Source organism: Dendrobates tinctorius, unplaced genomic scaffold (genome assembly GCF_039654945.1).
Source record: "Dendrobates tinctorius isolate UK_male_01 unplaced genomic scaffold, ASM3965494v1 ptg000232l, whole genome shotgun sequence".
NCBI lineage: Eukaryota > Metazoa > Chordata > Amphibia > Anura > Dendrobatidae > Dendrobates > Dendrobates tinctorius.
This window is the reverse complement of record NW_027361899.1, coordinates 2,775,169-2,792,223: the sequence shown is the minus strand read 5'-3', so window position 1 is coordinate 2,792,223 and position 17,055 is coordinate 2,775,169. Positions and strand designations below refer to the sequence as shown.

General features: G+C 48.3%; 1 protein-coding gene across 2 annotated transcripts in view; it reads right to left on the bottom strand.

Annotated features, from left to right (window-relative positions):
* The window catches only part of CMTR1 (cap methyltransferase 1), a 71,691-nt gene that overhangs the window by 24,774 nt on the left and 29,862 nt on the right, over positions 1-17,055 (bottom strand). For both annotated transcript variants that reach the window (XM_073556263.1, XM_073556262.1), the window contains exons 10-15: positions 14,516-14,714; positions 13,560-13,678; positions 13,358-13,454; positions 13,154-13,286; positions 11,950-12,129; positions 9,735-9,791 (exon numbers count right to left, since the gene is read on the bottom strand). In XM_073556263.1, coding sequence (XP_073412364.1) covers positions 9,735-9,791; positions 11,950-12,129; positions 13,154-13,286; positions 13,358-13,454; positions 13,560-13,678; positions 14,516-14,714 — 785 coding nt within the window. The remainder of the gene's footprint in view (positions 1-9,734; positions 9,792-11,949; positions 12,130-13,153; positions 13,287-13,357; positions 13,455-13,559; positions 13,679-14,515; positions 14,715-17,055) is intronic.

Below are 17,055 nucleotides of genomic sequence, written 5' to 3'. Positions count from 1 at the left end.
CTACTGAGACTGACAGGATACAGGCTGCTGACAACACCTGCACCTACTGAGACTGACAGGATACAGGCTGCTGACAACACCTGCACCTACTGAGACTGACAGGATACAGGCTGCTGACAACGCCTGCACCTACTGAGACTGACAGGATACAGGCTGCTGACAACGCCTGCACCTACTGAGACTGACAGGATACAGGCTGCTGATAATGCCTGCACCTACTGAGGCAGACAGGATACAGGCTGCTGATAATGCCTGCACCTACTGAGACAGGCAGGATACAGGCTGCTCATAATGCCTGCATCTACTAAGACAGGCAGGATACAGGCTGCTGACAACACCTGCAGCTACTGAGATTGACAGGATACAGGCTGCTGACAACACCTGCACCTACTGAGACAGACAGGATACAGGCTGCTGATAATGCCTGCACCTACTGACAGGCAGGATACAGGCTGCTAATGCCTGCACCTACTGACACAGGCAGGATACAGGCTGCTGATAATGCCTGCACCTACTGACACAGGCAGGATACAGGCTGCTAATGCCTGCACCTACTGACACAGGCAGGATACAGGCTGCTGATAATGCCTGCACCTACTGACACAGGCAGGATACAGGCTGCTGATAATGCCTGCACCTACTGAGACTGACAGGATACAGGCTGCTGCCAACGCCTGCACCTACTGACACAGGCAGGATACAGGCTGCTGATAATGCCTGCACCTACTGAGACAGGCAGGATACAGGCTGCTGATAATGCCTGCACCTACTGAGACAGGCAGGATACAGGCTGCTGATAATGCCTGCACCTACTGACACAGGCAGGATACAGGCTGCTGATAATGCCTGCACCTACTGAGACTGACACGATACAGGCTGCTGCCAACGCCTGCACCTACTGACACAGGCAGGATACAGGCTGCTGATAATGCCTGCACCTACTGAGGCAGACAGGATACAGGCTGCTGATAATGCCTGCACCTACTGACACAGGCAGGATACAGGCTGCTGATAATGCCTGCACCTACTGAGACAGACAGGATACAGGCTGCTGATAATGCCTGCACCTACTGAGACAGGCAGGATACAGGCTGCTCATAATGCCTGCATCTACTAAGACAGGCAGGATACAGGCTGCTGACAACACCTGCAGCTACTGAGATTGACAGGATACAGGCTGCTGACAACACCTGCACCTACTGAGACAGACAGGATACAGGCTGCTGATAATGCCTGCACCTACTGACACAGGCAGGATACAGGCTGCTGACAACGCCTGCACCTACTGACACAGGCAGGATACAGGCTGCAGACAACGCCTGCACCTACTGACACAGGCAGGATACAGGCTGCTGACAACGCCTGCACCTACTGATACAGGCAGGATACAGGCTGCTGACAACGCCTGCACCTACTGATACAGGCTGCTGACAACACCTGCACCTACTGACACAGGCAGGATACAGGCTGCTGACAACGTCTGTACTACTGACACAGGCAGGATACAGGCTGCTGTCAACACCTGCACCTACTGAGACTGACAGGATACAGGCTGCTGACAACACCAGCATCTACTGATACAGGCAGGATACAGGCTGCTGCCAACGCCTGCACCTACTGACACAGGCAGGATGCAGGCTGCTGACAACGTCTTTACTACTGACACAGGCAGGATACAGGCTGCTGCCAACGCCTGCACCTACTGACACAGGCAGGATGCAGGCTGCTGACAACGTCTTTACTACTGACACAGGCAGGATACAGGCTGCTGACAATATCTGTACTACTGACACAGGCAGGATACAGGCTGCTGACGTCTGTACTATGGACACAGGCAGGATACAGGCTGCTGCCGTCTGTACTGCTGACACAGGCAGGATACAGGCTGCTGACAACGCCTGCAGCTACTGAGACTGACAGGATACAGGCTGCTGTCAACACCTGCACCTACTAAGACTAACAGGATACAGGCTGCTGACAACGCCTGGACCTACTGAGACAGGCAGGATACAGGCTGCTGCCAACAGTTGCACCTACTGACACAGGCAGGATACAGGCTGCTGCCAACGCCTGCACCTACTGACACAGGCAGGATGCAGGCTGCTGACAATGTCTGTACTACTGACACAGGCAGGATACAGGCTGCTGACGTCTGTACTACGGACACAGGCAGGATACAGGCTGCTGCCGTCTGTACTACGGACACAGGCAGGATGCAAGCTGCACCCACTAACACAGGCAGGATACAGGCAGCACTTACTGACAAAACATGAGAAATCCACTTTAACGAACTAGTGAAAAAACTTCTTCTTTGTTCACCAAAGAGCGTGGTGGTGAATAAAAGAAGATTTTTCACTAGTTCGTTGAGCTGGATTTCTCATGTTTTGATTGCGCCACGCCTTGAAACAGCGTTCCGCGTGCTCTGAACACCTAAGGATGTCTACTACGGTGAGCTGGACTTTTTTCTAAACAGCACTTACTGACACAAGAACGATACAGGCTTCAGACAATGTTTGCGCCTACTGACAAAAGCAGGATACAGGCTGCTGACAACACCTGCACCTACTGAGACTGACAGGATACAGGCTGCTGACAACACCTGCACCTACTGAGACTGACAGGATACAGGCTGCTGACAACACCTGCACCTACTGATACAGGAAGGAGACAGGCTGCCGACAACATCTGCACCTACTGAGACTGACAGGATACAGGCTGCTGACAACACCTGCACCTACTGATACAGGAAGGAGACAGCCTGCTAACAACAACTGCACCTACTGAGACTGACAGGATACAGGCTGCTGACAACACCTGCACCTACTGAGACTGACAGGATACAGGCTGCTGACAACACCTGCACCTACTGAGACTGACAGGATACAGGCTGCTGACAACACCTGCACCTACTGAGACTGACAGTATACAGGCTGCTGACAACAAATGCACCTACTGAGACTGACAGGATACAGGCTGCTGACAACACCTGCACCTACTGAGACTGACAGGATACAGGCTGCTGACAACACCTGCACCTACTGAGACTGACAGGATACAGGCTGCTGACAACGCCTGCACCTACTGAGACTGACAGGATACAGGCTGCTGACAACGCCTGCACCTACTGAGACTGACAGGATACAGGCTGCTGATAATGCCTGCACCTACTGAGGCAGACAGGATACAGGCTGCTGATAATGCCTGCACCTACTGAGACAGGCAGGATACAGGCTGCTCATAATGCCTGCATCTACTAAGACAGGCAGGATAGAGGCTGCTGACAACACCTGCAGCTACTGAGATTGACAGGATACAGGCTGCTGACAACACCTGCACCTACTGAGACAGACAGGATACAGGCTGCTGATAATGCCTGCACCTACTGACACAGGCAGGATACAGGCTGCTAATGCCTGCACCTACTGACACAGGCAGGATACAGGCTGCTGACAACGCCTGCACCTACTGATACAGGCAGGATACAGGCTGCTGACAACGCCTGCACCTACTGATACAGGCTGCTGACAACGCCTGCACCTACTGATACAGGCTGCTGACAACGCCTGCACCTACTGACACAGGCAGGATACAGGCTGCTGACAACGTCTGTACTACTGACACAGGCAGGATACAGGCTGCTGACAACACCTGAACCTACTGACACAGGCAGGATACAGGCTGCTGACAAAGTCTGTACTACTGACACAGGCAGAATACAGGCTGCTGTCAACACCTGCACCTACTGAGACTGACAGGATACAGGCTGCTGACAACGCCTGCACCTACTGACACAGGCAGGATGCAGGCTGCTGACAACGTCTTTACTACTGACACAGGCAGGATACAGGCTGCTGACAATATCTGTACTACTGACACAGGCAGGATACAGGCTGCTGACAATATCTGTACTACTGACACAGGCAGGATACAGGCTGCTGACGTCTGTACTATGGACACAGGCAGGATACAGGCTGCTGCCGTCTGTACTGCTGACACAGGCAGGATACAGGCTGCTGACAACGCCTGCACCTACTGAGACTGACAGGATACAGGCTGCTGTCAACACCTGCACCTACTAAGACTAACAGGATACAGGCTGCTGACAACGCCTGGACCTACTGAGACAGGCAGGATACAGGCTGCTGCCAACAGTTGCACCTACTGACACAGGCAGGATACAGGCTGCTGCCAACGCCTGCACCTACTGACACAGGCAGGATGCAGGCTGCTGACAATGTCTGTACTACTGACACAGGCAGGATACAGGCTGCTGACAATATCTGTACTACTGACACAGGCAGGATACAGGCTGCTGACGTCTGTACTACGGACACAGGCAGGATACAGGCTGCTGCCGTCTGTACTACGGACACAGGCAGGATGCAAGCTGCACCCACTAACACAGGCAGGATAAAGGCAGCACTTACTGACAAAACATGAGAAATCCACTTTAACGAACTAGTGAAAAAACTTATTCTTTGTTCACCAAAGAGGGTGGTGGTGAATAAAAGAAGATTTTTCACTAGTTCGTTGAGCTGGATTTCTCATGTTTTCATTGCGCCACGCCTTGAAACAGCGTTCCGCGTGCTCTGAACACCTAAGGATGTCTACTACGGTGAGCTGGACTTTTTTCTAAACAGCACTTACTGACACAAGAACGATACAGGCTTCAGACAATGTTTGCACCTACTGACAAAAGCAGGATACAGGCTGCTGACAACACCTGCACCTACTGAGACTGACAGGATACAGGCTGCTGACAACACCTGCACCTACTGAGACTGACAGGATACAGGCTGCTGACAACACCTGCACCTACTGGGACTGACAGGATACAGGCTGCTGACAACGCCTGCACCTACTGAGACTGACAGGATACAGGCTGCTGACAACGCCTGCACCTACTGAGACTGACAGGATACAGGCTGCTGATAATGCCTGCACCTACTGAGACAGGCAGGATACAGGCTGCTCATAATGCCTGCATCTACTAAGACAGGCAGGATAGAGGCTGCTGACAACACCTGCAGCTACTGAGATTGACAGGATACAGGCTGCTGACAACACCTGCACCTACTGAGACAGACAGGATACAGGCTGCTGATAATGCCTGCACCTACTGACACAGGCAGGATACAGGCTGCTAATGCCTGCACCTACTGACACAGGCAGGATACAGGCTGCTGATAATGCCTGCACCTACTGACACAGGCAGGATACAGGCTGCTAATGCCTGCACCTACTGACACAGGCAGGATACAGGCTGCTGATAATGCCTGCACCTACTGACACAGGCAGGATGCAGGCTGCTGACAATGTCTGTACTACTGACACAGGCAGGATACAGGCTGCTGCCAACGCCTGCACCTACTGACACAGACAGGATACAGGCTGCTGACAATGTCTGTACTGCTGACACAGGCAGGATGCAAGCTGCACCCACTAACACAGGCAGGATACAGGCAGCACTTACTGACAAAACATGAGAAATCCACTTTAACGAACTAGTGAAAAAACTTATTCTTTGTTCACCAAAGAGGGTGGTGGTGAATAAAAGAAGATTTTTCACTAGTTCGTTGAGCTGGATTTTTCATGTTTTGATTGCGCCACGCCTTGAAACAGCGTTCCGCGTGCTCTGAACACCTAAGGATGTCTACTACGGTGAGCTGGACTTTTTTCTAAACAGCACTTACTGACACAAGAACGATACAGGCTTCAGACAATGTTTGCGCCTACTGACAAAAGCAGGATACAGGCTGCTGACAACACCTGCACCTACTGAGACTGACAGGATACAGGCTGCTGACAACACCTGCACCTACTGAGACTAACAGGATACAGGCTGCTGACAACACCTGCACCTACTGATACAGGAAGGAGACAGCCTGCTAACAACACCTGCACCTACTGAGACTGACAGGATACAGGCTGCTGACAACACCTGCACCTACTGAGACTGACAGGATACAGGCTGCTGACAACACCTGCACCTACTGAGACTGACAGGATACAGGCTGCTGACAACACCTGCACCTACTGAGACTGACAGGATACAGGCTGCTGACAACAAATGCACCTACTGAGACTGACAGGATACAGGCTGCTGACAACACCTGCACCTACTGAGACTGACAGGATACAGGCTGCTGACAACACCTGCACCTACTGAGACTGACAGGATACAGGCTGCTGACAACGCCTGCACCTACTGAGACTGACAGGATACAGGCTGCTGACAACGCCTGCACCTACTGAGACTGACAGGATACAGGCTGCTGATAATGCCTGCACCTACTGAGGCAGACAGGATACAGGCTGCTGATAATGCCTGCACCTACTGACACAGGCAGGATACAGGCTGCTAATGCCTGCACCTACTGACACAGGCAGGATACAGGCTGCTGACAACGCCTGCACCTACTGATACAGGCAGGATACAGGCTGCTGACAACGCCTGCACCTACTGATACAGGCTGCTGACAACACCTGCACCTACTGACACAGGCAGGATACAGGCTGCTGACAACGTCTGTACTACTGACACAGGCAGGATACAGGCTGCTGACAACACCTGAACCTACTGACACAGGCAGGATACAGGCTGCTGACAAAGTCTGTACTACTGACACAGGCAGAATACAGGCTGCTGTCAACACCTGCACCTACTGAGACTGACAGGATACAGGCTGCTGACAACACCTGCACCTACTGAGACTGACAGGATACAGGCTGCTGACAACACCTGCACCTACTGAGACTGACAGGATACAGGCTGCTGATAATGCCTGCACCTACTGAGGCAGGCAGGATACAGGCTGCTGATAATGCCTGCACCTACTGACACAGGTAGGATACAGGCTGCTGATAATGCCTGCACCTACTGACACAGGCAGGACACAGGCTGCTGATAATGCCTGCACCTACTGAGACTGACAGGATACAGGCTGCTGCCAACGCCTGCACCTACTGAGGCAGACAGGATACAGGCTGCTGATAATGCCTGCACCTACTGAGACAGGCAGGATACAGGCTGCTCATAATGCCTGCATCTACTAAGACAGGCAGGATACAGGCTGCTGACAACACCTGCAGCTACTGAGATTGACAGGATACAGGCTGCTGACAACACCTGCACCTACTGAGACAGACAGGATACAGGCTGCTGATAATGCCTGCACCTACTGACACAGGCAGGATACAGGCTGCTAATTTTTTGAGTTTTGAGAAAGAACAAGCTATTGTTCGAAACGCGTAATCTACTACTTGTTACTCATGTGAACACACCATTTTTTGCTCTGTTTTGGACTTGTTTTTAACAATAAATTGGACTTGAATTTGCAAAGCTGGACCTTTTTTCTTTTTCCACAGGCTGCTAATGCCTGCACCTACTGACACAGGCAGGATACAGGCTGCTGATAATGCCTGCACCTACTGACACAGGCAGGATACAGGCTGCTAATGCCTGCACCTACTGACACATGCAGGATACAGGCTGCTGCCAACGCCTGCACCTACTGACACAGGCAGGATACAGGCTGCTGATAATGCCTGCACCTACTGAGACAGACAGGATACAGGCTGCTGACAACACCTGCATCTACTGATACAGGATACAGGCTGCTGACAACACCTGCATCTACTGATACAGACAGGATACAGGCTGCTGACAACACCTGCAGCTACTGAGATTGACAGGATACAGGCTGCTGACAACACCTGCACCTACTGAGACAGACAGGATACAGGCTGCTGATAATCCCTGCACCTACTGACACAGGCGGGATACAGGCTGCTGATAATGCCTGCACCTACTGACACAGGCAGGATGCAGGCTGCTGACAATGTCTGTACTACTGACACAGGCAGGATACAGGCTGCTGCCAACGCCTGCACCTACTGACACAGGCAGGATACAGGCTGCTGACAATGTCTGTACTACTGACACAGGCAGGATACAGGCTGCTGCCGTCTGTACTGCTGACACAGGCAGGATGCAAGCTGCACCCACTAACACAGGCAGGATACAGGCAGCACTTACTGACAAAACATGAGAAATCCACTTTAACGAACTAGTGAAAAAACTTCTTCTTTGTTCACCAAAGAGGGTGGTGGTGAATAAAAGAAGATTTTTCACTAGTTCGTTGAGCTGGATTTTTCATGTTTTGATTGCGCCACGCCTTGAAACAGCGTTCCGCGTGCTCTGAACACCTAAGGATGTCTACTACGGTGAGCTGGACTTTTTTCTAAACAGCACTTACTGACACAAGAACGATACAGGCTTCAGACACCTGCACCTACTGAGACTGACAGGATACAGGCTGCTGACAACACCTGCACCTACTGATACAGGAAGGAGACAGGCTGCTGACAACACCTGCACCTACTGAGACTGACAGGATACAGGCTGCTGACAACACCTGCACCTACTGAGACTGACAGGATACAGGCTGCTGACAACACCTGCACCTACTGAGACTGACAGGATACAGGCTGCTGACAACACCTGCACCTACTGAGACTGACAGGATACAGGCTGCTGACAACACCTGCACCTACTGAGACTGACAGGATACAGGCTGCTGACAACACCTGCACCTACTGAGACTGACAGGATACAGGCTGCTGACAACACCTGCACCTACTGAGACTGACAGGATACAGGCTGCTGAGAACACCTGCACCTACTGAGACTGACAGGATACAGGCTGCTGATAATGCCTGCACCTACTGAGACTGACAGGATACAGGCTGCTGATAATGCCTGCACCTACTGAGGCAGACAGGATACACGCTGCTGATAATGCCTGCACCTACTGAGACAGGCAGGATACAGGCTGCTGATAATGCCTGCATCTACTAAGACAGGCAGGATACAGGCTGCTGACAACACCTGCAGCTACTGAGATTGACAGGATACAGGCTGCTGACAACACCTGCACCTACTGAGACAGACAGGATACAGGCTGCTAATGCCTGCACCTACTGACACAGGCAGGATACAGACTGCTAATGCCTGCACCTACTGACAAAGGCAGGATACAGGCTGCTGATAATGCCTGCACCTACTGACACAGGCAGGATACAGACTGCTGATAATGCCTGCACCTACTGATACAGACAGGATACAGGCTGCTGACAACACCTGCACCTACTGAGACAGACAGGATACAGGCTGCTGATAATGCCTGCACCTACTGACACAGGCAGGATACAGGCTGCTGATAATGCTTGCACCTACTGACACAGGCAGGATACAGACTGCTGATAATGCCTGCACCTACTGATACAGACAGGATACAGGCTGCTGACAACACCTGCACCTACTGAGACAGACAGGATACAGGCTGCTGATAATGCCAGCACCTACTGACACAGGCAGGATACAGACTGCTGATAATGCCTGCACCTACTGATACAGACAGGATACAGGCTGCTGACAACACCTGCACCTACTGAGACAGGCAGGATACAGGCTGCTGATAATGCCTGCACCTACTGACACAGACAGGATACAGGCTGCTGACAACACCTGCAGCTACTGAGACAGGCAGGACACAGGCTGCTGACAACACCTGCAGCTACTGAGACAGGCAGGATACAGGCTGCTGATAATGCCTGCATTCTGATACCGGCTTTGAAGTATCACTGGATCACCACGGAGACTCAGGCCTATGCACAGCACCTATCAGGGAGGGTGCCGCCACCTTCTGCTTGTCATTCACAGATTTACTTACGAGTCTTGGACGAAGGCGTGGATTTTAGCCAAAGCTTTTATCTGAACCTCACAATACCTGCATTGGACACAGAAAGAGAACGTTAATAGATATCAGAAACATGGCGTAACGCTTGATTATGCTGCTATCCTGCATTACACTGCGGAGGGTTGGTTACAATGTTTCAGGCAATCAATAACACAAGTTCTCCAGTCCAAGAACCCATTACTAAGTTTTAGGCAGCAGTGAATAAAAATAAAAGGCTTTTTTTGGTGGATGTGCAGTGGATGTCAGGCGCGGCTGTAAGGATCAGGGGCAAGAGATCATCCCACACCAAGCAGGGTTGGTGCTGGCTTTGCTACACAGCCGACATCCGCCCTTAACAGTAGAGATCGCTCTATATCAACAAATTGGTGAGATCCCTCACCCGATAAATATCATGAGGGGATATTCATAATACAACTTGTTACACCTACGCAGATAAATTAATAACCCCAAATACAAAACCAAATGAATGGAATTATTAAAATATTTTATTGAATACTATTATTAAAAAGACAAAGAGGATAAAACCAGCAAAATAGACATATAATACCATAAACATAAGGCGTTACATGGTGGACATGGGGCAAATATAATTAGAAAACATTCAATCCTCATGGAACAAAACATAAAGTGCAATATAGTGAACAGATACATCTGAATAAAAGTGCATAATATGTAAACAAGATATATATACCAGTATAAAGTGCCCAATGCCTCTCCAACTCCAACGTACGTTTCGCCTGATGTGGCTTTTCTCACTCCTTGAGAAAGCCACATCAGGCGAAACGTACGTTGGAGTTGGAGAGGCATTGGGCACTTTATACTGGTATATATCTTGTTTACATATTATGCACTTTTATCCAGATGTATCTGTTCACTATATTGCACTTTATGTTTTGTTCCATGAGGATTGAATATTTTCTAATTATATTTGCCCCATGTCCACCATGTAACGCCTTATGTTTATGGTATTATATGTCTATTTTGCTGGTTTTATCCTCTTTGTCTTTTTAATAATAGTATTTAATAAAATATTTTAACAATTCCATTCATTTGGTTTTGTATTTGGGGTTATTCGTTTATCTGCGTAGGTGTAACAAGTAGAGATCGCTCTGTTTAACTACTTAGATGCCACTTACAAACCTGTGATGAAGCGTGGGGTCCGTTTTGATGTCATATGCCCATCACACCCCACCCACTCACAACGAAGTCTTTGTGTGGAAATAAAGTATCCAGTTGGGCGACCAGTGAAGGCCGCCGTCATCAAACAACTCTGCTCTACTATGAACATCTTCCTTACATGGGTCTGTCCACTACTCGGCTAACTCCTTCTGAATACCGGTGTTTCCTCCAGTAAAGTAACAACACGTATACTCACCTCCGATGCCGGCGCTGTTCCAGGGCTGTCGACACTGACTTTTGCATGACAAAACAATGCGACTAATCAGCGCTGGCTTCACTCTCCCTTCAGATCGCAGCTCCGATTTCCTCAATTCTTACAGATATCAATTAAGTCTGCAGAGAGGAGTGTGAAGCCAGCCCTGATTGGCCGCAAGGATCGCGAAACATAATGTCCAGTAAGCCCTGGGAGAGCCAATGTTCACACCGCTGGAACTATGCAGACATCGAAGAGGAGAACAGGTGTTATAATATTATGGGGTAAACCATAGAGGTTTTGAAGGGGCTGTCCGACTAGTGGACGATCACTTTAACGCTGGCAGCACCAAGGATTAATAAGGGATTGTCCAGCAGTGGACAGTTTACTTCAGGCTTTGTTCACGTTTCCACATTCCTTTTGTGTTTTCCAGTTTAGAAACAGAGTTCATGGGCAAAAGTGATGGGTTGCTGTGATAGCAGAGGGTCTCCACTGATTTTGTTGGGATCTGTTGGGTTCCGTTTTGTAGTTGCTTTTTTAGAACAAATCTAAGCGTCTTGCTTGCTTTTAGCATTGCATCCAATGCTCACCCCTTGTGCAGGATCATTACAGGCCTCTTCTTAGCTTCCATATTATGGGTCGTTCCACAGAACAAGCCATAAACCTCGGAATATAGAGAGGGGGCTGCTCAGCGCCATTATTTCTGGAACTTCCCTAGAAGTCAGTGCAGAGCGCTGTGCCGTCTCCTGCCCGTTCATGTCATCAGCAGCACCAGGGTCTGACAGTGCGGAATATTTGGGATAACACCGTCCTCACCTCTCAGTAGAGCGCACCATGTAATCATAGAACTGCCGGTCTCCTTTCAGCACCTCCAGGGGCACAACCAGATTCACGTCCTGCTCCGTGTTACGCAGATGGTTCAGGCGGAGGTTGACGGTGAATAGGTAGTTGCGTACGTCCTCAGAGCCCACCTTCAGACCCCGGCACACCACATATCTACAGAGAGGTAGAAAGACCACAGAACGTAGGCAGAGGGCACTACTGTAATCAGCAGTAAGGACAGGGCTCAAATACAGAGAACCTGCAAATAGCAGAATCGTATCTGTAGGAGAATCGAGCAAGCGACAATACAAGCTGCAAAATATCAGTGCCATACAGTATATCACAGGGAGAGGGCGCCAGACACACACAAAAGGCAGAGCCCCAAACTGTGCCGAATACAACCGGCAGCGCCCAAATGTATCCTGTGCCCAGGACAAGAAACACGGTGTCCAGACTAATCCTTCGACCTCCATCAGTATGTCCACAGATGAACCAAATATGAATCCTACACCAGAACAGTGAGCACAGCTCAGGAGCATAATACAGGATGTAACTCAGGATCAGTAATGAAATGTATGTACACAGTGACTACACCAGCAGAATAGTGAGTGCAGCTCTGGGGTATAATACAGGAGGTAACTCAGGATCAGTAATGTAATGTATGTACACAGTGACTACACCAGCAGAATAGTGAGTGCAGCTCTGGGGTATAATACAGGATGTATCTCAGGATCAGTAATGTAATGTATGTACACAGTGACTGCACCAGCAGAATAGTGAGTGCAGCACTGGGGTATAATACAGGAGGTAACTCAGGATCAGTAATGTAATGTATGTACACAGTGACTGCACCAGCAGAATAGTGAGTGCAGCTCTGGGGTATAATACAGGAGGTAACTCAGGATCAGTAATGTAATGTATGTACACAGTGACTGCACCAGCAGAATAGTGAGTGCAGCACTGGGGTATAATACAGGATGTAACTCAGGATCAGTAATGTAATGTATGTACACAGTGACTGCACCAGCAGAATAGTGAGTGCAGCACTGGGGTATAATACAGGATGTAACTCAGGATCAGTAATGTAATGTATGTACACAGTGACTGCACCAGCAGAATAGTGAGTGCAGCTCTGGAGGATAATACAAGAGGTAACTCAGGATCAGTAATGTAATATGGAGGATGTGCGGCTTCTCACCTTTCGGAGTTAGCCGGCCGGCTTGTAACTGACTTGAAGAGAGATACGCGGTCAAAGCAGCAGTACAGCAGGTAGATTAGACCGACACTAAACGGAGTGAACAGGTCGAAGGTCTTACAGATGAAATGTCCTCCTAGTTTGATCACAAACAATGAAATGTAAGAAAATGTAGAAAATAACCTAGCCAGATAAGATAGACTTTACCTGTCCTGACGACAGACAGCCCCACCAGACACTGGCAGAGCAGCAGCTGTTTGCTGAGTATCTCCTGAATATTTTCCTGACCCTCCACAGAGAATCCCTGCAAGAACATCAAGGTGGAGACCAAGCTAAGAATCCATTATCTATCACAGCTGCCAGATTTCCAGCATGTCAGGACACAGCACCGCTGCTTTGTCTTACGTACCCCATCCGCCATCATGAAGTGTACGCCCTTGTGGTCAGTATTGTCCATGACAAAGTTGCGGAAGGCTGTGATGTTCTCCGGACGAGTGACGTCTCCGTCCCCATCCACCCCACCTTCACCTGAAATGAAGAAGAGAAGAAATGACAGGAACGACATAAAACAGGAAAAAATAACCAAGAGCGATTTGTGTCACTTCACAGGACTCCACTATCAGGATCCCTGCTTCTCGTGAAAGAGAAAATCCTCATTTACATTCAGAGGCAGAAATCCTGTAATGCCCTGAAACTTCTCACAGCGTAGCCTTTGTTACAATGTATCGGTCTGGAGAATCCTCTATGAACTAAAGATAGCAGCTGTAGAGATTTTGTTTCTATCCTAAGAGTTTGTTACAATGTGTCAGTTTAGATTAAATGTATCAGTAATCAAATGAATTTTAAGATTCTACAAATGGTAAAAAAAAATATTTAACCCTTCGTCTCACCTCTCCTCGGCTCTCTTACCTCACCCGCCGCTGGTCCTCGCATACATTCCTCTATCGCCTCCATACATCTCTTTCGATTCTCGGCCTCCGGTGTCACCGTTCTTCACTAGGTCTCGACTTCTCACGTGGGGGCGCAGCGCACGTCACTAATGCCACATGTGTCGCTCTCCACATAACAGCTCGGGACCAAAAAAAGAACAGCCACACCGGAGGACAAGAAGTAGAGAAAAGACAGAGGAGACGATCGGTGGACCGGCAGGGGAAGACTTATAGTGAGAGCCACAGAGAATATTGAAAATGATGCCTCCAGACATAAGCCATAAGATGTAACCAAAACCTAAATGTCAGGCCTAAGTTACAAGGTAATAAATCTAGGAGATAAAGTAAGTAATACAAGGACTTTGTTTTGTGTTTGGTTTGTAACCAAGGAGACTTTAAACTGAACTGATTTTCAGAAGAGAAACATGAGAATTACCATAATAAGGTTCGAAGAGTTCGCTGGATGCGGAGTAGAAGTCTTCAAGCTTGAAGTCATTGGGGCCCTTTAGGGTCATACCAAACCCTTTGGCGTGCCACTTTTTCCTCCATAAGACATACTCCGAAAATCCACCGGGTCCAGCGCACACATCAGCAAAGTAAAGCAGCTCGGATTCTCGCTCTTTGAGCAGTGATTTCTAAATAACACAACGAAAAAGTCAGAAACAATCACCAGAAAGAAAATATATAAAAAGCAACTAGTGATACAAGAGCAGATGTCTGAGATATAACCATCATAGCACACAAGTCACAAGTTTACAAACTACCTATTTACCTATCCTGGGTTATATCCTGTATTATACTCCAGAGCTGCACTCACTATTCTGCTGGTGCAGTCACTGTGTACAAACATTACATTACTGATCCTGAGTTACATCCTGTATTATACTCCAGAGCTGCACTCACTATTCTGCTGGTGCAGTCACTGTGTACATACATTACTGATCCTGAGTTACTTCCTGTATTATACCCCAGAGCTGCGCTCACTATTCTGCTGGTGCAGTCACTGTGTACATTACTGATCCTGAGTTACATCCTGTATAATACCCCAGAGCTGCACTCACTATTCTTCTGGTGCAGTCACTGTGTGCATACATTACATTACTGATCCTGAGTTACCTCCTGTATTATATACTCAGAGCTGCACTCACTATTCTGCTGGTGCAGTCACTGTGTACATACATTACATTACTGATCCTGAGTTACATCCTGTATTACACTCCAGAGCTGCACTCACTATTCTGCTGGTGCAGTCACTGTGTACATACATTACATTACTGATCCTGAGTTACTTTCTGTATTATACCCCAGAGCTGCACTCACTATTCTGCTGGTGCAGTCACTGTGTACATTACATTACTGATCCTGAGTTACATCCTGTATTATACCCCAGAGCTGCACTCACTATTCTGCTGGTGCAGTCACTGTGTACATACATTACATTACTGATCCTGAGTTAGATCCTGTATTATACTCCAGAGCTGCACTCACTATTCTGCTGATGCAGTCACTGTGTGCATACATTACATTACTGATCCTGAGTTACCTCCTGTATTATACTCCAGAGCTGCACTCACTATTCTGCTGATGCAGTCACTGTGTGCATACATTACATCACAGATCCTGAGTTACATCCTGTATTATCCTCCAGAGCTGCACTCACTATTCTGCTGGTGCAGTCACTGTGTACATACATTACATTACTGATCCTGAGTTACCTCCTGTATTATACTCCAGAGCTGCACTCACTAGCCTGCTGGTGCAGTCACTGTGTACATACATTACATTACTAATCCTGAGTTATATCCTGTATTATACTCCAGAGCTGCACTCACTATTCTGCTGGTGCAGTCACTGTGTACATACATTACTGATCCTGAGTTACCTCCTGTATTATACTCCAGAGCTGCACTCACTATTCTGCTGGTGCAGTCACTGTGTACATACATTACATTACTGATCCTGAGTTACCTCCTGTATTATACTCCAGAGCTGCACTCACTAGCCTGCTGGTGCAGTCACTGTGTACATACATTACAATACTAATCCTGAGTTATATCCTCTATTATACTCCAGAGCTGCACTCACTATCCTGCTGGTGCAGTCACTGTCTACATACATTACATTACTGATCCTGAGTTACATTCTGTATTATACCCCAGAGCTGCACTCACTATTCTGCTGGTGCAGTCACTGTGTACATACATTACTGATCCTAAGTTATCTCCTGTATTATACTCCAGAGCTGCACTCACTATTCTGCTGGTGCAGTCACTGTGTACATACATTACATTACTGATCCTGGGTTATATCCTGTATTATACTCCAGAGCTGCACTCACTATTCTTCTGGTGCAGTCACTGTGTACATACATTACATTACTGATCCTGAGTTACATCCTGTATTATACTCGAGCTGCACTCACTATTCTGCTGGTGCAGTCACTGTGTACATACATTACATTACTGATCCTGAGTTACATCCTGTATTATACTCCAGAGCTGCACTCACTATTCTGCTGGTGCAGTCACTGTATACATACATTACATTACTGATCCTGAGTTACCTCCTGTATTATACTCCAGAGCTGCACTCACTAGCCTGCTGGTGCAGTCACTGTGTACATACATTACAATACTAATCCTGAGTTATATCCTCTATTATACTCCAGAGCTGCACTCACTATCCTGCTGGTGCAGTCACTGTCTACATACATTACATTACTGATCCTGAGTTACATTCTGTATTATACCCCAGAGCTGCACTCACTATTCTGCTGGTGCAGTCACTGTGTACATACATTACATTACTGATCCTGAGTTATCTCCTGTATTATACTCCAGAGCTGCACTCACTATTCTGCTGGTGCAGTCACTGTGTACATACATTACATTACTGATCCTGGGTTATATCCTGTATTATACTCCAGAGCTGCACTCACTATTCTGCTGGTGCAGTCACTGTGTACATACATTACAT